The 25,494-nt window shown below is 31.8% G+C and overlaps 1 protein-coding gene across 8 annotated transcripts in view; it reads right to left on the minus strand.

Annotated features, from left to right (window-relative positions):
- Positions 1–25,494, minus strand: part of LOC111420659 (protein phosphatase 1 regulatory subunit spinophilin) — a 98,111-nt gene that overhangs the window by 16,931 nt on the left and 55,686 nt on the right. For 7 of the 8 annotated variants that reach the window (XM_071201417.1, XM_071201418.1, XM_071201415.1 and 4 more), the window contains 5 exons: positions 17,391–17,746; positions 16,594–17,328; positions 16,418–16,539; positions 6,640–6,693; positions 5,448–6,476 (listed from right to left, as the gene is read on the minus strand). In XM_071201417.1, coding sequence (XP_071057518.1) covers positions 5,448–6,476; positions 6,640–6,693; positions 16,418–16,539; positions 16,594–17,328; positions 17,391–17,746 — 2,296 coding nt within the window. The remainder of the gene's footprint in view (positions 1–5,447; positions 6,477–6,639; positions 6,694–16,417; positions 16,540–16,593; positions 17,329–17,390; positions 17,747–25,494) is intronic. The other variant, XM_071201419.1, reaches the window with a different exon arrangement.

Below are 25,494 nucleotides of genomic sequence, written 5' to 3' on the forward strand. Positions count from 1 at the left end.
TTCCAGCACTTACAATTTGTCTAAAAGGTTGGTTAATTTCCTTAAAAATGACATTAAATTCAAACCAGAATATACAATAAATAATAGAAACCAACTAATTTCGCTACTTAAGGATATAAAAATGGAAGACAACTACAAAATAATTTCATTTGACATCTCTAACCTGTATACAAATGTACCTGTTTTGGAGACCACTGAAATAATTAAAGAAATCATTCAAGACTCATTAAATGATGATGAAGACATTAAAAATACACAATTATTGTTTAAACAATGTGTTAAACAGAATTTCTGTCAATTCAATAATACCATTTATAGTTTTGAAGATGGATTACCAATGGGTTCTCCTTTGAGTGGAATTCTGAGTGACATTTTTCTAAATAAGATCGAAACTGAAAAAATAATGAGCGACCTCAATCCTTTCCGAAAATACATAAAACTATGGCGAAGATATGTTGATGACATTTTGGTAATAATAGAAGACGGAAAACATATAAACGACCTACATAATTACATCAACAAATTACATAAAAATCTTAACTTCACCATAGAAATAGAAGAAAATAGCTCTATAAATTTCCTTGATCTCACCATACATAAAAACAATGAAAATTTGGAATTTTCAATATATCGCAAACCAACTCAGACTGATTGCATTATACCTTATAACTCATACTACGATGAATCGCAGAAATATGCTGCCTTTAGAGCGTACATTTGGAGAGCATTAAACTCAAGCCTAAAAGCAGCAGAAACAGAAAAAGAACTTCTAATCATACAGCAGATCGCAATGAAAAATGATTTTCCGCAACATAGAATACATAAACTGATAAACAAAATACAACACAAAACCAATTTATCTAATATCACTACTCTAACCAATGACAAAAAAGTGAACGATACAACATATAGATCAATATCATTTCCTGGAAAAATATCCCACAAAATTAAAAACGTATTTAAACAAGACGATATATGTATCTTTTAAAACAAAAAATACTCTAAGAAATATTCTAATAAATAACAAAGACCAAACAAATCATTTGCAGAAAAGCGGTATATATCAGTTAGATTGTAACACTTGCGGAGCAATCTATATAGGAGAGACAGGAAGAGATCTTAGTCAACGGATTCGAGAACACAAAACAAAAGAGAACTCAAATTTTGGAAGACACCTAATGTTCCAAAACCATGATTTCGACGAAGACAAAAATAGTAAAATTTTACACCGACTAGATAAGGGAAATTTTATGGAGATTATGGAATTATATGAAATAAATAAGTTCATACATAAACACCCAAACAAAACGAAAGAATAAAACGAAAGAATAAAACGAAAGAATAAAACAATACGAATCCAACGATACCTCACAATCAAATATCGGTTTATTAGTTTTTTACATAAATATTAAACAAAATGCGAAATTTCGCCGGAAGAACCAACGTATCTTCGTTGACTACCTGTCGAGATACAATGGGCCAGATAAATGGTGGACCGTCAGTTAAAGGTCGGTCTACGCTCGGGTTAAGCAGGGTTAAAATCGGCAATTCTTTTAGAATGTTTTTATGAAACAATCAATGCAAGAAAAGGATAAAAAGAAAGTTCTTCTTAAATCTTCTAAGAAAAAATTGTCATAACAACAATTTTAAAGTTTGTAGGTACCTTGAAATTTTGTATTTAAGGCAGCATGCAAATATTTTCCTTCGTTTCTATCTTTGAATTCTACCCGACCAAGTATAACCAAAGAAAGGCGAGATCAAAATGGCTAGAAGGAGTTTAGAGCACAATATCGAAGCAATTTTAATATTCGCTCGTGCTGACAGAAATCTACATGAAACAGGGCGACAATTTAAGGAACGATTTCCTGAACATCCAATTAGTCGAAAATATTTAAGAGAGCTTGTGAATAAGTTTTTGGAAACTGGAAGCGTCGAAGACCGCAAAAGAACTGGTCGTCAGATATTAACAGAAGTACTTAATGTGCCCATGATGTCGTCTGCTGCTATCGCATCAACGTGTGATGTGTTAAATATTTCCGCGTCGTTGTTGGAAGACGTGGAAATACTTAAAGGAGAATAAATATCATCCATTTTAAATAAAAATGCTTCATGAATTAACAGAAGATGACCCTGATATAGAAGAACAGAATTTTGTGAGCTAATGACAAATATGGTTGAACGAAATCGATTATACTTGAAACATATTTGTTTCAGTGATGAATGTACTTTCTTTTTGGGTGGAAAATTGCATCGGCGTGATGTTAATCCACATGAATATCGTGACGTTATCACTCAATTTCATTAGAAAGTAAATGTTTTTTTTTCAAGACTTTTGCAAATTGTACAACAGAATTCTGACGATTTTGAAATGGAACTAGTGTTTCATCAAGACGGAGCACCTCCACATTATGCGCCAATGGTACGAAATTATCTTGATAAAAATTTTAATGGACAACCTTTAGATTTCTTTTTATGGGGTTATTTAAAATCCAAGGTATATGAAATTCCGTTGGGTAGTATTGAGGATTTAAAACAAAAAATTATTGACGTCTGCCAAAATATTGATCACATGTTAAGCCGTGTGAGAGAGGAAACACTACAAAGATGGTACCACTGCCTAGAAGTTCAAGGTAATCATATCGAACAATTTACTTAATATTTGATTCTTAATAAATAAAAAATTCTTTTATTATTCAATAACAACACTAAGCAAATTTTTCAACCGTTACCTATACTAGCAAAATCTTTAATAAGAAAATTTCATTTCTTATATTGACTTTTTTTCTTTAAATATTTTTTGATAAAATATGATTAATTCATAAATTTAATATACTTCCAGACAACTTTTATTTCATTTCTAAAAAAAATAAGTAATTGAACTTGCAATTTTAAATCCGTCTTAGCTCGAGCGTATACCGACCGTTAACCTACCGTCCACCATTTACTTTACGCTAGCACTGTATATAATATGCAATAAATGCTCTTTCAAACAAGACCAAAAATATTCAAATCGGTTGAATGGTCCAGGAGATATTAAAATGTAAACATTTGAAAACGCATTGCCTCCCTCTCCCTTATTATGACAAAAATGAGAAATATCGCAAAACAAAAGCGATGCGGTATTATCCAAGCTATTAAATGATGTTGTCAAAGTTATAACTCATCGTCTAAGTTTCTGAGATAGCGGAAACTTTGTTTCTCAATGGCAGTTACGCCCCCTAGCGGTCGAATTACGAACTTCAAAATAATTTCCAGCTATTTCTCTTGGTCACTTTGCTTATAAGAATTTTTTTCCCAAACCTCTAGGCCTTAACGTTCTAGAGATACAGCCCGTACGCTTAACGGGACACCTGTATATACAATTTCGTTAATAACATAATATTTAAATAAATATTAATTTAAATAACTTCGTATTCTCATACACTAAGTTCTCGATAGTTTCAACCATTTAGACTTTTTCAAGACTTTCCCAAAACTCATTTTTGATTTTCAAAAAGTTAATTTAAAATAAAAGATTTATTATAATATAATCTGTTTTTTATTTAAATCAATTGTCATTGCCAAATTTTTATAAAAAAACGGTCTGTACCACCCTAGATACCATGTTCTATGACCACGCTTTATAATATTTTCCACTAAATAATAAGTAAGGTTGTGTATATTCTAAACGAAGTTGTCACTGATTGTCACTTTAAAGACGAAGCCACTAATCTCTCGTCACTTGGCTAATATCTACGTTTTGAAATTAAAACTCGTGAGCAATATATTAAGATAACATAATTAAGTGCTGTAATTAAAATTTGAATATTGTTTAAAAATTAGAATTACTGGAAGAATCTGAGTCTTCCGCTAGTTGGATGATGACAGGAGGTAAATCAGTTATTAATGAATTTCCCATTAATGTTGTCCAATCTTTTTTAATTAGTTCTTCACAGTGGCGAACACTATTTGCCCACATCTCCGGAGTGTAATGACCAAGAGCTTTTTGCCAAGTCTCCTTGACACGACAGATCTTTTTCTCCGAGCTGGACTGAACATGTTTATTGTAATAAGCTTTTAAGAATGCCCAACATAGTTCAATGGGATTATATTGGCAATTGTATGGAGGAAGGCGAAGAACAGTATGGCCATGGTCTCTTATTAATTTGTCAATTTCAAAGGATTTTTCAATTTGAGGCTTGTAATAACGGATTATTTCCCATAACGATTTTTTATTTAAGGTTGGTTCAAACTGCATATTATGTTCAGTTAACCATTTTTTCATATCATTTTTTTTTGTGCAGAAACTTGGAGCTTTCTCGATATGTTTTGAGTGATATGGAGCATTATCCATTACTACCGCACACTTCGCACCCAAATTATTTAATGCTGGAAGTAATTGATTTTTCACCCATTCCATAAAAATAATTGACGTCATATTTTTATGATAATCTCTGTGCTCCCTGTTGTCACTGAGCAAGAGATCGCAATTTGGCAAAAACCCTGACGAAGTGCCTGCGTGCAAGATTGTAAATCTTTTTCCTTCGCCTACTGCTCTTTGCGAAATACCGAATCTTTCATTTTCATTTACCCATTGATAAACTTGGGTGCCATTTTCGTAAATCCAAGTTTTGTCAAGAAAAACAAAAGTATACTCTCCGGATTCTAGGTATTGCAAGTATGTCTTTAAAAATGTAATTCTTTTTGAAACTGTATGTGGTTGTTCAATTAACACTTTTCTATTGCTAATCTTTTTATATCTATATCCCATAGATTTTATAATTTTATGTAATTTTGATCTACCATTAGTAAAATCACATTAATTTCTTGCAAAATTAAGTAAATCATTAAGATTAAAATACTGTTTCTTTTCATGCAATTTTTGTATTTGTCTTCCTAACTCTTCTTCTTTAATAAAATATAAATTATTATCCGTTTTGTAGTTCATTTCACAACGCCCTTGTGTTTTTGGTTTTTTTACAGTTTGATATTTTTTGTAGGTTTGAATAATTTAAAAAACCGTCGTGCTGTGAACCTAATACAATTATGTTGAATATAAATTTAATTTTAAAACTCAAGTGCAATACACATACATCAAAAATACGTGAAGCTTTATCACATATATATTTTAAATTGGTATTTGGTGTCTCCGTCTGTACTTCTTCACAATACCTAATTATAGAGTTTTTTTCGCGTTTAGACAGTTGACATCCCGTTCCACCCTTTCTTAACATTTTTATGGTAGATTTAGCAGCAAAAAAATTATATGAAAATTGTTTTTTAATCAATCTTAACAAATTTGATAGACAGTGGTGGCGGCACACAATTAAAGTAAAAGTCACGACATGCGCTTTTACTTTCAATACCAACTTGACGACACTTTGACAATTGATTTAAATAAAAAACAGATTATACAATCAATAATAAAAACATTTAAAATAACAACACCTTTACATATTATAACTAACCTGTTTAAGTTGCTCAGCCAACGAAGCAGGTGGTCCCAATCCAATATTAACATTTTTATTTGCACTACCCCAAGGATCCGGACTCCCTTGTTGCCCAACACTCGATTCTTTTTGTACTCTCGCATATATCACACTACTACTACTGCTACTATGATTTTGTCCCGAAGCTGTATACGAAGAATATTGCGCCGAATTATAATTCGCCGATTGCGTTATACACTGTACATAATTTGTATTTAAAGTAGTCGGGCGAATAATAGAAGTAGGCTTTTCCATTGAAGTTTGCGAATAACCCGGATCTGTTAATTCATCCCCCGAATTGTAACTTTCATCTAAACCATAATCGGAACTACTATTACTTAACGAACCTTTTTTGGCGCTTGGAAGTTGTCTATTTGCTAAAGCGCCACGATTCGCTAATTCCGCTTTACTTTTATTAGCCGAAATATCTAGGAGTTCGTGTTGTGGGACCGCGCTATCTAATTCCTCTTTAATGGGAAGTTTTCTTTCGACTGTTGACGTTTTATCATCGTCGCATGGACTTACATCGGAAACTTCGGTGTCGGAAAAATCGGTATCGAGGCATTGAAGTAATGGTTTTGGGGGTTGTCTGCGTGTCATTTGTGGTGTGATTTGTTTTAAAGAGACGCTATCGTAAGGAAGTCCGATTGTAATCCCAGCTTTTTTTTGGGTGTCTAATAAGTCTTGTTCTAAAGCGATTATGCGATCTTTTAAGTTTTTAACTAAAGCGTTATATTCGGTATCTTTTTCTTGTAATAATTGTTGATAAAAATCCTCGCGATGAATCATATCGAGCTCGCGCTGTTGGAATTCGCGAACTAATTGTTTCGCCCTGCTGTATTTCTTTTCTAAATTGACGTATTGATTTTGAGATTGTTCCAACATGTTTTGATACGTAATTATTTCTTTTCTGGATGCCGTTAACGTCCGTTCCGTTTCCTTTAATTTTTGATTAGCCTGCTCAAGTTTTTCACTTTCATCCGTTTTCATTCCGTTTTGTTCCATAAGCTAAAAATAATTAATTTTAAAAATTGAATTCATTAACTTAACACAATAAACATTTATAACAAACAAAACGGACATTTATACTTCCGTTAATAGCTTTGAGAAGACAATACAAGGAAGAATCCAGTTGAAAGGGTACAAAAAGAAAACATTTTGTTTTACAAACCTTCGTTTTTAGCTTAGCAACTTCGAGTTCCGTCAGGTTGAGCTTTCGTTGGCTCTTCACCAAAAAAAAGAACAAAAAAATTCAACATCAACCACATACCAAGCAAAAAAACACAAAAAAGAACTCGCATAAACCCATCTATGTGAAGTTAGCCCCCATTTAAATAGGATTTTACACATATAATGTTTTGAAATATTTTGATTGAAACATTCAATTCGTCCGAGTTCGTTCGATTGACCAAAGTCAAATCAAATCTGTCACAGTAAGTTAAAATTAACCAAGTTAATCAATCATGTGAAACCTCCAATACCAAAAGATGACACCATCAGCGACGATGATCACACAACTCGGCGGGGCCTTTCTATTCCTCACAGCCCATGTCCAGTGACCAAGCAAAGCCAACCAAGCAGCAAGAAACCAAGAGTATTGGTCTTAAGCGACAGCCATGAACGTAACTCAGAAAAATTCTCGGAAAACCATCTTCCCAACTATGACGTCCTTACGATTTGTAAGCCAAATGCCACTTTGGAGAACACACTGGCAGATACAAACAATTTATGCAATAATTTCAATAAACACGACGTTTTAGTAATTATTGGAGGGGGTGGTAACGATTTGCTTTCTAATAAGTCTATTCGTCCACATGTATATGAAAAATTTAATAATTTATGTAATCTGTGTGATGGACCAAGAAAATCTTAGAATGGTACCCTATAGACAAAAAGAGAAGAAAAGGAAGACCAACTACCAGCTGGGAAGATGAGTTTAAGAGGAGCTGTGGAGGAGTAACATGGCACAGGGTAGCTTGGGGCGGACAAGAATGGAAGAAAATGAAGGAGATATACAAGGAAGTATGGCTTTACACGGACTAATATCAAGAGCATACGAACTCACAATCAGTCCCATTATGGGAATGCCACAGTTAACACTGAAAAAGTCAACAAAACAAAAAGGAGCGAAGATGAAATTTTAATTTGTTAAATTTTTGATATTAATTTGCTAAAGTATGATTTTGATTTCTTAAATGTTGATTTTGATTTTTATTTGTTAAATTGTAAAAAGTTTATAAGAGTTGTTTCTTTTGTTGGTGACAATAAATGACTATCTATCTATCTAATCTGTGTAATGTTCTCAATTTATCAATCCCCTCCCTTCTGGAACAACCTGTACTAAACAAGAGGATTTTTGAATCAAATTTATTAATAAACTACTCTAAAGAGGGATGTGCATACATTGAGATTAATTCCTTGATAGATAGGAATGACAAAACGCGACATAGTTTGCACCTCACTCAATAAAACATTGTCAATATAGTCAATAAATATTGACAAACTATAATTGCCTCAGACTATCAATATTTATTGACAATCTACTTAGTTTTGCATTGACAGTCAAAGATGTCATGTAATGTTTGCATGTGTTAATGAACCATCCGGGGAGTTATAGTTCGTTTTTTTTCTATAATATTATCTGTTTTTTATTTAAATCAATTGTCATTGCCAAATTTTTATAAAAAAACGGTCTGTACCACCCTAGATACCATGTTCTATGACCACGCTTTATAATATTTTCCACTAAATAATAAGTAAGGTTGTGTATATTCTAAACGAAGTTATCACTGATTGTCACTTTAAAGACGAAGCCACTAATCTCTCGTCACTTGGCTAATATCTACGTTTTGAAATTAAAACTCGTGAGCAATATATTAAGATAACATAATTAAGTGCTATAATTAAAATTTGAATATTGTTTAAAAATCAGAATTACTATCACAAAAATAATAATAATTATTATCACATATATATTTTAAATTCGTATTTGGTGTCTCCGTCTGTACTTCTTCACAATACCTAATTATAGAGTTTTTTTCGCGTTTAGACAGTTGACATCCCGTTCCACCCTTTCTTAACATTTTTATGGTAGATTTAGCAGCAAAAAAATTATATGAAAATTGTTTTTTAATCAATCTTAACAAATTTGATAGACAGTGGTGGCACACAATTAAAGTAAAAGTCACGACATGCGCTTTTACTTTCAATACCAACTTGACGACACTTTGACAATTGATTTAAATAAAAAACAGATTTTTTTCTTATACTTGTCAATGTAAATTTTTTAGGGTTTCTGTTGGTATTATCTAGGACCCTTATAAAATTTATGTTGTTTTCCTGATTTTTAGTAACATTTTCAGTAACTAAATAGTTGAGGTTAAAACACTAATAAATTTTTAGATAAATACGATTTTAACGAAGTACCTATTTATTGTAAAAACATGCTACAAAGTAATTAAATAGAACAAAACACCTTTTCTACCTAAATAAATGGCAAATCACAACATTTTTTATGCACCTTTTCTTTTTGAATAACGAAAACTGAAACATTAGTGTGATATATTTATTTCAAAACATGATAAAACAAAACTCCCTGTTAATTTTGCCAACTTTACAACAATTTCACAGGTATTATAGAAAAAAAAGAACTATAATAGCACTTTCGTCCATTAAAGTATATCTGTCTGTATTCATTATTACGCGAAATAATCCGTAATATAATCCTACTAACGTAGGATTATCAATATCTCCCTCAGACTGTCAATATTTATTGTCAATATATCAAATATTTTCGTTTTCGCCCTACCATCCCATCATATTTTTAATATTGACAATATGTCAATCTTACTTATGCACTTTGAAAATGTGTTGAAAACTGAGAGTTGTCAACTGCACTACACTTGCTACACTAGGAGTATTTATAGCAAGTGTACCAAACACAGCTATTGTTCCTAGATTCCTTGGCAGCCGTTGCCCCCTTTCCATATGATATAGTTGATCTTTCGAGTGAGGTTGATTTTGAGATAGCAGGACTTAACTACCAACAGTATATCGTTCACCTCTTGGTAATTTTCAAATATTTTTAAACAGAATACATGCCGTACTCTCTAAACTTCTAAACTAAGCTACAGCTTAGTTTAATTTATTATAATTACTGGTGATTTTAATGTTCGCTTCGAGCGTGATAAGAAGAGGCACGCTTATGATGCAGCCTCTACGAAACTTATGGGTTGAGCAGTTGTGTTGATTAGTGCACACGTGACGGTTCTTGTTTGGATAATGTATTTACTAACATGAATAGTAGCCTATTTACAGTTTCAATTATAGATCCGTCATCTCTTTTCAATGTAATTTTTCGGACGTGTCCCCACGTTGTAGAACCCGCGTTTCTTATAGACCGATAACCATCGTGCGTTGGGTTGGGTTAACTTCTGATCAGGTTAACTTTGGCTTTATTGATGACATTAAATTGCATGTAAACGAAAAGTTTTCCCTCCGATTTCTATTTTTAATTTTCGTCAATGACCTATCCAAAATCATTCCGAGGGATTCAGGTATGATTATCTTTGCTGATGATACAGTAGACGAGTGCTCAAATATCTGGGTATCTACCTTGACTCGGGTCTTACATGGGAATCACATGTTTCGTATTTAATAAAAAAAAACTGAATACCGCCATTTTTGCAATTTGCATTCGATGTACTGATGAGCACATATTATGATTATTTCTTTAGTCATGCCACCTACGCCTTATTAGCTTGGGGTTATTCTGCCCATACTGATAGAGGTTTTGGAGTCCAGAGAAGATGCGTCAGAGCGATGACAAACTTGGGATTCCAGGTTTACTGTACAGATAAATTTATTAAATTTCGAATGTTAATAATTCCTTGCCTTTACATCTTCCACTGCCTTCTGTACATTAAAAAGAACATCATCCAATATAAAACGGTGGAACAGATATACGACAACTATCGGATAGTTACCAAATATCCGACTTTGGCCTGATATTAAAAATCTGTTACTTAGTACTCCACACTTCACAGGAATTACTATCTCTTTTAGGTGTTGGACACTGCAGATAATAATCAAGTTCAATCCCAATAGGACTTTTTTATTGTATATAACTTTATTTATATCAGATTTGTCATTAGCAACCTTATTGTAACAATCCCAATAGGATATATAAAATTTCTTGTTGCAGTTTCGTCTAGTTTTCTTCTCTTCGCTTATAATTCATCATCACATTTATTACTAACAGAACTATCGCTGTTATCACTTTCGATTATTAATTAAAGTATCCTCTTTTTAATGCAACAAACCGTTTTGAAAAATCACTTTTAGTTCTATATAAATAAATTTTTGAAATAATCGACAATTTTTTCGAATTTTGCAATTTTCGCCGATTAAGTTTTAAAAATTCGTATAAAATCCATTTCTTGGAATACAAGTATGAAAATTTCCCAAAGTGTTAATAAAATTGTCCTCTTTCCAATAAACCAACCCGTTTTGAAAAATAACTTTTAGTTTTTGAGAAAACAATATTTGAAGTTTTGATGAAATTTTCGATGATGCAATTTTCAGCGATAATTTTCAAAATTCGCTATAAAATTAATTTTTTGAAGGATTCTTGTGGAAATATCACCAATTATTAATTAAAGTATCCTCTTTTTAATGCAACAAGCCGTTTCGAAAAATCACTTTTAGTTCTAGAGAAGTAAATTTTTGAAATAATCGACAATATTTTCGAATTTTGCAATTTCCGCCGATTAAGTTTTAAACATTCGTATAAAATCCATTTCTTGGAATACAAGTATGAAAATTTCTCAAAGTGTTAATAAAAGTGTCCTCTTTCCAATAAACCAAGACGTTTTCAAAAATAACTTTTAGTTTTTGAGAAAACAATATTTGAAGTTTTGATAAAATTTTCGATGTTGCAATTTTCATCGATAATTTTCAAAATTCGCTATAAAATTCATTTCTTGAAGGATCCTTGTGGATATATCACCAATTATTAATTAAAGTATCCTCTTTTTAATGCAAAAAGCCGTTTCGAAAAATCACATTTAGTTCTAGAGAAATAAATTTTTGAAATAATCGATAATTTTTTCGATTTTTGCAATTTCCGTCGATTAAGTTTTAAAAATTCGTATAAAATCCATTTCTTGGAATACAAGTATGAAAATTTCCCAAAGTGTTAATAAAATTGTCCTCTTTCCAATAAACCAACCCGTTTTGAAAAATAACTTTTAGTTTTTGAGAAAACAATATTTGAAGTTTTGATGAAATTTTCAATGTTGCAATTTTCATCGATAATTTTCAAAATTCGCTATAAAATTCATTTCTTGAAGGATCCTTGTGGATATATCACCAATTATTAATTAAAGTATCCTCTTTTTAATGCAAAAAGCCGTTTTGAAAAATCACTTTTAGTTCTAGAGAAGTAAATTTTTGAAATAATCGACAATTTTTTCGAATTTTGCAATTTCGGCCGATTAAGTTTCAAAAATTCGTATAAATTCAATTTCTTGGAATATGAGTATAAAAATTTCCTAAAGTGTTAATAAGAGTGTCCTCTTTCCAATAAACCAACCCGTTTTGAAAAATAACTTTTAGTTTTTGAGAACACAATATTTGAAGTTTTGATAAAATTTTCGATGTTGCAATTTTCATCGATAATTTTCAAAATTCGCTATAAAATTAATTTCTTGAAGGATCCTTGTGAATATATCACCAATTATTAATTAAAGTATCCTCTTTTTAATGCAAAAAGCCGTTGTGAAAAATCATTTTTAGTTCTAGAGAAATAAATTTTTGAAATAATCGACAATTTTTTCGAATTTTGCAATTTCCGCCGATTAAGTTTTAAAAATTCGTATAAAATCCATTTATTGGAATATGAGTATGAAAATTTCCCAAAGTGTTAATAAAATTCTCCTCTTTCCAATGAACCAACACGTTTTGAAAAATAACTTTTAGTTTTTGAGAAAACAATATTTGAAGTTTTGATGAAATTTTTAATGTTGCAATTTTCATCGATAATTTTCAAAATTCGCTATAAAATTCATTTCTTGAAGGATCCTTGTGGATATATCACCAATTATTAATTAAAGTATCCTCTTTTTAATGCAAAAAGCCGTTGTGAAAAATCACTTTTAGTTCTAGAGAAATAAATTTTTGAAATAATCGACAATTTTTTCGAATTTAGCAATTTCCGCCGATTAAATTTCAAAAATTCGTATAAATTCAATTTCTTGGAATATGAGTATGAAAATTTCCCAAAGTGTTAATAAAAGTGTCCTCTTTCCAATAAACCAACCCGTTTTGAAAAATAACTTTTAGTTTTTGAGAAAACAATATTTGAAATTTTGATAAAATTTTCGATGTTGCAATTTTCATCGAAAACATTCAAAATTCGCTATAAAATTAATTTCTTGAGGGATCCTTGTGGAAATATCACCAATGATTAATTAAAGTATCCTCTTTTTAATGCAACAAGCCGTTTTGAAAAATCACTTTCAGTTCTTGAGAAATAAATTTTTGAAATGATCGACAATTTTTTCGAATTTTGCAATTTTCGCCGATTAAGCTTTAAAAATTCGTATTAAATCCAGTTCTTGGAATATGAGTATGAAAATTTCACAAAGTGTTAATAAAAGTGTCCTCTTTCCAATAAACCAAACAGTTTGGAAAAATAACTTTTAGTTTTTGAGAAAACAATATTTGAAGTTTTGATAAAATTTTCGATGTTGCAATTTTCATCGATAATTTTCAGAATTCGCTATAAAATTAATTTCTTGAAGGATCCTTGTGGAAATATCACCAACTATTAATTAAAGTATCCTCTTTTTAATGTAACAAGCCGTTTCGAAAAATCACTTTTAGTTCTAGAGAAATAAATTTTTAAAATAATCGACAATTTTTTCGAATTTTGCAATATCCGCCGATTAAGTTTCAAAAATTCGTATAAATTCAATTTCTTGGAATACAAGTATGAAAATTTCCCAAAGTGTTAATAAAAGTGTCCTCTTTCCAATGAATCAACCCGTTTTGAAAAATAACTTTTAGTTTTTGAGAAAACAATATTTGAAGTTTTGATAAAATTTTCGATGTTGCAATTTTCATCGATAATTTTCAAAATTCGCTATAAAATTAATTTCTTAAAGGATCCTTTTGGAAATATCATCAATTATTAATTAAAGTATCCTCTTTTTAATGCAAAAAGCTGTTTCGAAAAATCACTTTTAGTTCTAGAGAAATAAATTTTTGAAGTAATCGACAATTTTTTCGAATTTTGCAATTTCCGTCGATTAAGTTTTAAAAATTCATATAAAATCCATTTCTTGGAATACAAGTATGAAAATTTCCCCAAGTGTTAATAAGAGTGTCCTCTCTCCAATGAACCAGCACGTTTTGAAAAATCACTTTTAGTTCTAGAGAAATAAATTTTTGAAATAATCGACAATATTTTCGAATTTTGCAATTTCCGCCGATTAAGTTTTAAACATTCGTATAAAATCCATTTCTTGGAATACAAGTATGAAAATTTCTCAAAGTGTTAATAAAAGTGTCCTCTTTCCAATAAACCAAGACGTTTTCAAAAATAACTTTTAGTTTTTGAGAAAACAATATTTGAAGTTTTGATGAAATATTCGATGTTGCAATTTTCATCGATAATTTTCAAAATTCGCTATAAAATTAATTTCTTGAAGGATCCTTGTGGATATATCACCAATTATTAATTAAAGTATCCTCTTTTCAATGCAAAAAGCCGTTTTGAAAAATCACTTTTAGTTCTAGAGAAGTAAATTTTTGAAATAATCGACAATTTTTTCGAATATTGCAATTTCCGCCGATTAAGTTTCAAAAATTCGTATAAAATCCATTTCTTGGAATACAAGTATGAACATTTCCCCAAGTGTTAATAAAAGTGTCCTCTTTCCAATAAACCAACCCGTTTTGAAAAATAACTTTTAGTTTTTGAGAAAACAATATTTGAAGTTTTGATAAAATTTTCGATGTTGCAATTTTCATCGAAAACATTCAAAATTCGCTATAAAATTAATTTCTTGAGGGATCCTTGTGGAAATATCACCAATGATTAATTAAAGTATCCTCTTTTTAATGCAACAAGCCGTTTTGAAAAATCACTTTCAGTTCTTGAGAAATAAATTTTTGAAATGATCGACAATTTTTTCGAATTTTGCAATTTTCGCCGATTAAGCTTTAAAAATTCGTATTAAATCCAGTTCTTGGAATATGAGTATGAAAATTTCACAAAGTGGTAATAAAAGTGTCCTCTTTCCAATGAACCAACCCATTTTGAAAAATTACTTTTAGTTTTTGAGAAAACAATATTTGAAGTTTTGATAAAATTTTCGATGTTGCAATTTTCATCGATAATTTTCAAAATTCGCTATAAAATTAATTTCTTAAAGGATCCTTTTGGAAATATCATCAATTATTAATTAAAGTATCCTCTTATTAATGCAAAAAGCTGTTTCGAAAAATCACTTTTAGTTCTAGAGAAATAAATTTTTGAAGTAATCGACAATTTTTTCGAATTTTGCAATTTCCGTCGATTAAGTTTTAAAAATTCATATAAAATCCATTTCTTGGAATACAAGTATGAAAATTTCCCCAAGTGTTAATAAGAGTGTCCTCTCTCCAATGAACCAGCACGTTTTGAAAAATCACTTTTAGTTCTAGAGAAATAAATTTTTGAAATAATCGACAATATTTTCGAATTTTGCAATTTCCGCCGATTAAGTTTTAAACATTCGTATAAAATCCATTTCTTGGAATACAAGTATGAAAATTTCTCAAAGTGTTAATAAAAGTGTCCTCTTTCCAATAAACCAAGACGTTTTCAAAAATAACTTTTAGTTTTTGAGAAAACAATATTTGAAGTTTTGATGAGATATTCGATGTTGCAATTTTCATCGATAATTTTCAAAATTCGCTATAAAATTAATTTCTTGAAGGATCCTTGTGGATATATCACCAATTATTAATTAAAGTATCCTCTTTTCAATGCAAAAAGCCGTTTTGAAAAATCACTTTTAGTTCTAGAGAAGTAAATTTTTGAAATAATCGACAATTTTTTCGAATTTTGCAATTTTCGCCGATTAAGTTTTAAAAATTCGTATAAAATCCATTTCTTGGAATATGAGTATGAAAATTTCCCAAAGTGTTAATAAAATTGTCCTCTTTCCAATAAACCAACCCGTTTTGAAAAATAACTTTTAGTTTTTAAGAAAACAATATTTGAAGTTTTGATAAAATTCATTTCTTGACGGATCCTTGTGGAAATATCGCCAATTATTAATTAAAGTATCCTCTTCTTAGAGTTGCTTCGTGAGTTAAATCAGCATTAAAAAAGTTCATTTTGTATCTTGGATCCAAATAAGTTGACATACCTTATCAGCTTTCTTATTAATTTCATATTTATTCAAATATTGCAATAATGTGGCAATGTAGGGTATTACTTCAGAAATGCAGCAGAAGTTATAATCATAATGGTCGGATAGATATGCCGGATAACCGGATATCCGGCCGAAGGGGATAATTATATAATTATACATGTATCTGACTTATGAAAATTATGTAAATGATATTATCGTCAATAAAGTATTATTATCATTATTGAAACTTGCGAGTCTTAGATCTTGGTCATTCAATAAATCGTTTACGAGTTATGATTGATTAACCTTCTGAATGAGATATTGTTATAGTTCTCTTGTTATAATCAAAATACTATACATACTATACTGGGTGTTAACTTCACATAGGTCATAAACCCAATTCTTAACTTAAAAATCCAAACATAATTTCATTTATTGAATTAATTCATATTTTTTTAAATAAATTAATACAGTTTGGACTCACTTTTCATTTTCTATATATAAGAAAGACAAAGATGCATTAAATATAACAATTTTAAAACATACCTCTTGAAGTAGCAATCTCAACGATTCCACATCGCTTGTCTCGTGTATATCAGGCTCAAAAACGCTATCGTTGTGCGTTAAAGGACTCACTGGGCCATCTGAAACGCTACTATTTGCAGAACCTAATTCAAAAATTTAATTATATAACGAAATTAATACAACACTAAAAATATTACCCATTAAAGGTAAAGTACTAGCATCGCTACTTTGTTGTTCAGCCTCTAAAGCTCTTTGTCTCCTTTCTTCCCTTTCTTTATCAGCTTGTAAACTTTGCCTAATTAATTGAGCAACTTCACTATTTTCTGGATCGCGTTCCCTTCCAATACTAAATCGAACTAAACCGGAAGTGTTCCTTAAAACGCTCGCCGCATAAGCTTGAGTTACCCCAACTAAACTTTTACCATCAACTTCGATAATTTGGTCGTTAACTTGTATTCGGCCATCTCTAGCTGCCGCCCCGTTTGAGGTTATCGTTTTAACGAAAATCCCAAGTTTTTCCAACCCGGCATCCGCACCAACACCCATCCCTATGATACTCAAACCTAATCCTTCCGGTCCTTTAATTAATTCAACCGGAAATACGTCCATTTTTTCTACGCGCTTTTCTAATTCATATTCAGCACTTGCAGCGACCGGATCGACGTCTTCGTTTCTACGATCGTAATCGTTTATGCTGAATGTTGAGTAAACTTTCATGGGATCCGTGGAGAAACAGACTTTTGACGATTTCGGGACGTAATTTGGATAATCGAGGTCGTCGTCTTCGTCTTGTTGTGGTAAACCGGGGACTTCCATCCAAAAATGTCCGTCTTCGTAGTAATGAACGCCATGTTCGCTTCCGATTATTCGTTTTGGTACGGGAACAAAATCTGAATCTACATTATTTCCTTCCGAAATACTAGTAACAGAATCTAACACATCAAAAAGAAATTTTAATTTTAAATGAATTATTAATAACAAATAATTTATTTACCAATTAATCCAGAATCTGACGCAACGCTTGAATCCATTTTTGAATTACAAGTAACATCCTGTATTGAAACGTCAATACTCGATGTGGATTCGTTCATAACCGAAGAGGAATTATTTATGAAATTATTTTTTTCATAATGTTTAGCGGCTTTATTAACGACGGCGTATTCAACGATGGGTTCGGTGGTCATCGAGTCTTCTTGTAACGACGGTGGCCCCATGCTGTCGTTTAACGAAGGTGGCCCCATCATTGAACTATCGTGCATAGAACTGGATAAATCTGGCTGCCAATGACGATCTTCTTGGTGTAATAATCTAACTACTTCTTGAGCTTCTTCGTCTGAGAGAAGATCTTGCCTATAAAAATATTGAGGAATTTTTAGTTAATTGATTTTTTATTTATTTAGAAACATTAATTGTACAAACAAAACAAGTCCAAAACTAGATTATTTACAAAAATTTGATTATGTAGTAAATTTGGATAAATTTATTATTTGTTTGGAATAATTAACATGAAGGTTTTCATCCAGAATATTATGATTTTTTAAGATAATTCATTGGAAAGAAATTTGTACAGAATATTTGTAGCGTATAATAAATGAGTTTGTCCACGACTACCTCGAGAAGGTCTAGTGTTAGTTCTAGTTTTACACTATGGGTAGAACTAACACTATACCTAGAACTAGAATCATTCGGGTTTAGCCGTCTTTAGAGACGTGCGGCTAAACCCGAATGATTCTAGTTCTAGGTCTTGTGTTAGTTCTACTTTTAATAATTATTCAGCGGTAGATTGTTGTATATTTTTGTCCACGACTACCTTATAATATATACCTTATGAATGAGTTTTCTAAAACAAAAAGGTAGTCATTTTTCACGGAGTGAATAATAATCATTATTCACGGGTAGCCATCTTGACCAGACTAATACTAATTATTTGAAACGTTAAATGTTCAAAAAACGTCAATTTAATTCAATTTTTTACGTTTCTAAATGTTTGACATTAAAAAATCTAAACAAATTCCTTTTTTCGTATGATTTAAGCATAAATTAATTAATTTTCGTAAAGAAAACGACGTTTTATAAAACTGACACTTAATTTTGACAAATTGTTGTGAAGTTGGTTACAGTTAGTAACATTGAATTTGTGTCACATTGACGTTTAACCTTTATTCAAAAATTTATTTACAAAATAAATTTATGGAATCAATTTCAATAGTCGTGGACAAAGTATAGTATTCTACTCGCATATAATGAGCTATTATTCACTCAGGTTAATTAATAACCTTAACCTTCGTGAATAATAGCCCTCATTATATGCTCATATAATAATATACTATTATTGAAGTAAAAGTATAACACTAGATGTTGCTAATTTCAGTGTTATAACCTTCACTGGTGTCCTAATAGTATATTAAAAAACAAGTTTCGTGAGACACGGTTGAAATGCACGAATTCATTTTTTAATGAATGAGTGCTTAAGTCTTATGAAACGTGTTTTTCTGCTATTTTTTGTAATTCGCGTTTTATACTTTTTTTTAATAAAAATAAAGTAAATTTTGGCAATATAGGGAAATAGGTATGTAGTAGAGCACTGCACGAGTACGTACAGCATCGTATGAATACAAGTACGAATACTCGTTAGACAAGTGATACGATTATCTCGTGTGTACAGGGTGTCCCAATTTCGATGTCCGCATAGGCTATCTCCGAAACTAAAAGAGATAGAAAAAAGGTAGCTTACATGTCATGATCTCGTTTTTCGAGAAAATGCTAATGCCGAAAACTCCGAACAGCTATCGTCTTTTGTTTTCGTCCTATCGGCAAAAACTGAAAATTATGCGAAAACGACAATCGCGAATATCTCACTTATTATCAAATATGGAGTATTATAAATAAAACATTATATGGGCAACTTTTTACGAAGAATTCAGTGGCGTAGGTAGAATTTTTTTCACATTTTTTATTTTCGAGATTTTTGACGTAACTTTATTTTTTTAAATGGAAACCATAGTTGGCTATGACCTAAAATAATTTGTTATTTTCTTCTGATAACAAATATATATAGTTTGTGGGGCATATTTCTTATAGTTATTGAATAATTAACAAAAATTCATTTTGTTCTATCTAAACATAATGTATGTATTTAAAAGTTAATGTTGCTATGGTGATAACCATACATACTATGATGGAACATAATGTATCAAATAATTGCCAAAGTTTGTATTTAAAAATTCGATAACAACTCTGGCATTATGAGCTGATATGATGCACCAGCATGTTAGGTGAAAAGTATAACAAAACTAAATAAAACATTACAATGAACTTCGAAAATTATGAAAATGTAACATGATGGAATGCTATATGTTATCAGATAAGAATGCGACGTTAGCCGCGGAATTATATTTCACAAGGTATCCGGAAAGAAGACAACCGCACGTAAGAACCTTCAGCCGGTTAGCAGAAAATTTAATAGATTTTTGGTCCATCCCCAAACCACGTGCAAAAACATACCAAAATGGCCTACAAGAGGATGAAGTCAATGTGTTGGCTTCACTTGCGATAAATCCATCAACATCTTGCAGAGAAATTGAACAAGACGTCTGACCCAAAAACCGCTGCTTCCGAATATGAAAGAAAAATATGTATAAACCATACAAAGCGGGCCTAACTCATTATTTACGTGCAGGAGATGTCAATCTAAGATTAGAATTTTGTAGATGATATTTAGAAAAATTAAATAATCTGCTGTTTGTTCAAAATGTCATCTGGACCAATGAAGTCTCTGAGTGTTCAAAGAAGGTTGAGATTCAATGTATGATGTGCCCTTTTAGATAATAGAATGTTGGCATATAGTATTTACCATAAAAACTTAAACTCAGGTAATACCTCAATATATCAAGGTAGCACATTGTGCCTTTGGTCGACAATTTGCCATTAAATAAGTCTCAAATGATATATTTTCAATATGACGGAGCACCAGCACATAATGCCAGAGTTGTCAGTGAATTTTTAAATACTACTACAAACTTTGGCAATAATTGGAAACAAGTTGCTAATTAGCAGTCGCGGCTGAACGATATGCTAAGTCAGCGCTGTTACGCAGCAGTTTAGTAAATATCTCAGCGTAAGTAATCTGCGCTTAGTTTGTCAGCGGTTGTGAAATTCTAGGTTAGGATTAATATTTTTTGTTTCTCCCCTTTAATTTTGAAAACTGGCAGAACTGTATAAAATGAAATGAGCCTTAAAATCAACATCATCATCCATTATCCCTTGTAATAACACAAAATTTTCAAAAATATTATTGTTGGCCATAGTTTTAGGTTATGCTGAACTGCTAATTCTCAATTGCTTGTTCAGCCGATTTCGTTCCGCTGCATTAAAGCTCATACAACTAGCCGACTGATTTAATTCAACTGTTGACACCTGCTGAACGTACCCAATGTTTTTCATCGTGGCATTGTTATCACCATAACAACATTAAGTTTTAAATACATACAATAGTTTTAGAAAGAACAAAAAAAATTGATACATTATGCTCCATCATAGTATGTATGGCTATCACCATAGCAACATTAACTTTTAAATACATACATTAGTTTTAGATAGAACAAAATGAATTTTTGTTAATTATTCAATAACTATAAGAAATATACCCCACAAACTATATATATTTGTTATCAGAAGAAAATAACAAATTATTTTAGGTCATAGCCAACTATGGTTTCCATTTAAAAAAATAAAGTTACGTCTCAAATCTCGAAAATAAAAGATGGGAAAAAAATTCTACCTACGCCACTGAATTCTTCGTAAAAAGTTGCCCATATAATGTTTTATTTATAATACTCCATCTTTGATAATAAGTGAGATATTCGCGATTGTCGTTTTCGCAGAATTTTCAGTTTTTGCCGATAGGGCGAAAACAAAAGACGATAGCTGTTCGGAGTTTTCGGCATTAGCATTTTCTCGAAAAACGAGATCATGACATGTAAGCTACTTTTTTTCTATCTCTTTTAGTTTCGGAGATACCCTATGTGGACATCGAAATTGGGACACCCTGTACTTGTACGCATCACGCATTTCTGTACCCGCATCGTTTCGCATCGGCATCGGCGAGTATAAGAGTAATCGGCATCGTTTAGAATCGGTATCGGCGATATTTTGTTTATGTTGAAGAGATGTATATTGTATGAGACATTTATAGACATTTTATGGAACCAGTTCAAGTTGGTGACATTGGGTCATTAATTTTTCTAGTTATCAATGTGCCAATTTTTGTCTATGGATGTTTAAACACGTTCTTAGCATCAAATACAAGGTCCACAATGATGAGGACATTGATTCTGAGCAATTTTTCTTATTTTGGGAGGTGTACATCAAACATTTTTTTCAGGTGAATATATTTTGTGTTTTGACAGTTTCTAATTGTCAATTCAAAGTTTCTATTTTCAAGTGTTCCGGTATTACCAACTGCTAAATACTAGAGCACTGCACGAGTACGTAAAAAGTAATCTGAGAAATAATCGCCAAGTATTCAACTGAACGATGCGAGTACATACTCGGCACCGTTGGCCAATGCATCGCCGATGCATTCACTTTGTGATTACGAGTAATATTCATCAGAATTGCATCGTAGCATCGTGCATCGTGGCGAGTACGCATAGTGAATACTCGTCGGGTTTTCTCGTTTCGTGTTTCGACAAGTCGAGACAGGACAGTTGCACGGAATTATTCTGGAACTAATCCTTTGATCGTTCATGTGTATTTCACATTTGGAGCTCGTGTAACAATGTCGATATTAGAAAAAATTAAAAGTGGTGAATATATAACAAAAAAAGCACCTGGAAAAAGTAACGTGTGGGCCTGTTTTAAAAAAATTGTGAAAGAAATTGACGGTGTTGAACATATACAACCATTTGTAATATGTGTTAAGTGTGAACATATTTTTAAATACAGTAAAGGTTCGGGTCCATCCAATTTAAGGAAACACCGTTGTTTCAAAGACACAGGTGAGCTGGAAAATTCTTCTACGAATGCTGATGTACGCAACAGAAAAAGAGCGCGTATCAATGTGAGTGATGAAATAAAAAAAGATATTACAGACAAGTGTGTACAGTATGTGACTCAGGATCTCCGTTCGTTTGCAGCAGTAAGTGGTAGTGGGTTTAAAGACCTAGCACGCTGCTTGGTAGAAACAGGAGTGAAACTAGGTTCAAGAAACTTTGATATAAATGACATTTTGCCGCATCCGACTACTGTTAGCCGTACGCTTCACAAAATGCACAATAGAGAAATAGAATGCTTTGTTTCCGAACTACAACCACTGCTTGAAAGAGGTAAAGTGTTGTTCTCTATAAGTGTATTTCCAAAATAATAATACAACATGTAACGACGTTATACAGGGTGGTGTGCAGCAACAACTGATATGTGGACGGAAAACAAAAAACAAAGGAACTTTATAGCCTTAACAGTCCATTATCTTGATTCGACTTGGCGACTGCATAGGTAAGCTAAGCAACTAATGCACCGCATATATATATATATATATATATGTATGTGTGTTGTTGTGTGGGAAAGGGCAGACGTTTCGCCAAGATCTCACCTGACATTCTCAGGGTCGGACAGTTTGCCGACAGGAGACTACGACAACGCACTGTCAGGTGAGATCTTGGCGAAACGTCTGCCCCTTTCCAAAGGGAACCAACAGGAAGAACGGATGAAATCTCGGATCGATCACAACAACACATATTTACATATAACGTTCAGAAATGGAATTTATATACTGTATTTGTAGAGATATAAAACCTACTATTTCTAACTTTTCGCAATGACCGGCATGAGATTTAGACCTGAATAATTACATTATCCTATTTATTTTTTGTATTATAGTCGAGTACTGTGTACCATCGAATTTTTGAACTTCGACGAGGAGCAAAACGCAGTCAAAAAAACAGGTACCAACATACTTCGCGAATTAGAAGCGAAAGTGGCAACCTTAAATATACGAAGTAATGATCTTGAAAAACTTACTTTCACTACTGATCAAGGCTCTAATATAAAAAAAGCATTGGAGTATTCGCGCATTAACTGTATTGCCCATGTTCTGAACCTGATTTTAACACATACATTCAAGAACACAGTACTGGAAGAAGTAGCCCCTCGTATTTTACAGTTAATCAAACGTTGTAAATCTTTAGCAGAATACCTTGAACGGAGTGGTATCTGTCAGAGGTTGGACACGACAGTTAGGCAAGAGTGCAGTTCACGATGGAACACAAAATTTGACATGTTACTTTCGATTCGACAAAATTTTAACACTATTGAAAAAATATTAGAAGAAGCAAAAGAAGAATATCGTCTTCATGGAATTGAAAAATATCTCTTAGATAGATTAATTCTATTTTTACACCCCTTTAAAACGGCTACATTACTGTTTGAAGCGGACAAAAAGCCTACCATTCATTTAGTACTACTACACATGTACATTTTGAAAGAAAAACTAATACAACTACAGAATGATGAAACAGTTACCGATGTTCAAGCGGTTATTCGTCATTGTTTAGATAATGTTTTTGACATAAAATTTCAACCACATCGCATTCATAAAATAGCTGCGTTTTTATGGCCCGAATACAAACAACTACGGTTTCTGGATAACAATACGCGTGAAGATACTGTATACTCGAAAATCCTGAAAGTTCTTCTGCCACAATTTCATCTTCTTGTGACTACCAAGACATAGAACTTTATGCCAATGCGTCAGATTGCAGTGATGCAGAAAATGACGTAGAGTTCTGTGATAAATATAAGGATATTTATGTTGACAACGATAATAATTGGCAGTCACAAGTTAATGTTGAAATGGAGCTGTACAAAGGAAGTCGGGCCACTGACCGAAATGTATCACGATGGTGGCGAAGTCATGAAAAGGATTTCCCTTTACTCCACCAACTTGTACGAAAAATCTTAAGCATTCCTGCTTCTAGCGCCTCAACTGAACGGGCGTTCAGTTCCGCAAACAGAGTGCTAGAAGATAGGAGAAGTAATCTGAAGGGAGATAATGTCGATGCCATACTGTTTCTACATTCCGCAGGAAAGGATTAACGTACAAACCAAAACGCAGTGGAAGATAAGTTATTTATTTCTTTACTTATTCATACTTATTTACTTTCTATAGACGTTATTATTGTATAGAATAAAGTACATACTAGAAAAAAAAATGTTTTGTTACATTCTGTTTTTATGTAATGTGTACTTTCTGTTTTGAATTTGTCTAATGTCCTATTTCTCACCCTCCTATAAATGTCTCATACAATATACATTTCTTCAGCATAAACAAAATATCGCCGATGTATACTCGCCGATACCGATTCTAAACGATGCCGATTACTCTTATACTCGCCGATGCCGATGCGAAACGATGCGAGTACAGAAATGCGTGATGCGTACAAGTACACACGAGATAATCGTATCACTTGTCTAACGAGTATTCGTACTTGTATTCACACGATGCTGTACGTACTCGTGCAGTGCTCTACTACATACCTATTTCCCTATATTGCCAAAATTTACTTTATTTTTATTAAAAAAAAGTATAAAACGCGAATTACAAAAAATAGCATAAAAAACACGTTTCATAAGACTTAAAGCACTCATTCATTAAAAAACTCATGGCTTCGCCACTCGTTTTTCAATTTAAATTCGTGCACTTCAAACGTGTCTTACGAAACTTGTTTTTTAATATACTATTAGGACACCAGTGAAGATTATAACACTGAAATTAGCAACATCTAGTGTTATACTTTTAGTTCAATAATAGTATATTATTATATGAGCATATAATGAGGGCTATTATTCACGAAGGTTAAGGTTATTAATTAACCTGAGTGAATAATAGCTCCTTATATGCGAGTAGAATACTACACTTTGTCCACGACTATTGAAATTGATTCCATAAATTTATTTTTTAAATAAATTTTTGAATAAAAGTTAAACGTCAATGTGACACAAATTCAATGTTACTAACTGTAACCAACTTCACAACAATTTGTCAAAATTAAGTGTCACTTTTAAAAAATTAATTTATGCTTAAATCATACGAAAAAAGG

Source organism: Onthophagus taurus, chromosome 1 (assembly GCF_036711975.1).
Source record: "Onthophagus taurus isolate NC chromosome 1, IU_Otau_3.0, whole genome shotgun sequence".
Taxonomy (NCBI): domain Eukaryota; kingdom Metazoa; phylum Arthropoda; class Insecta; order Coleoptera; family Scarabaeidae; genus Onthophagus; species Onthophagus taurus.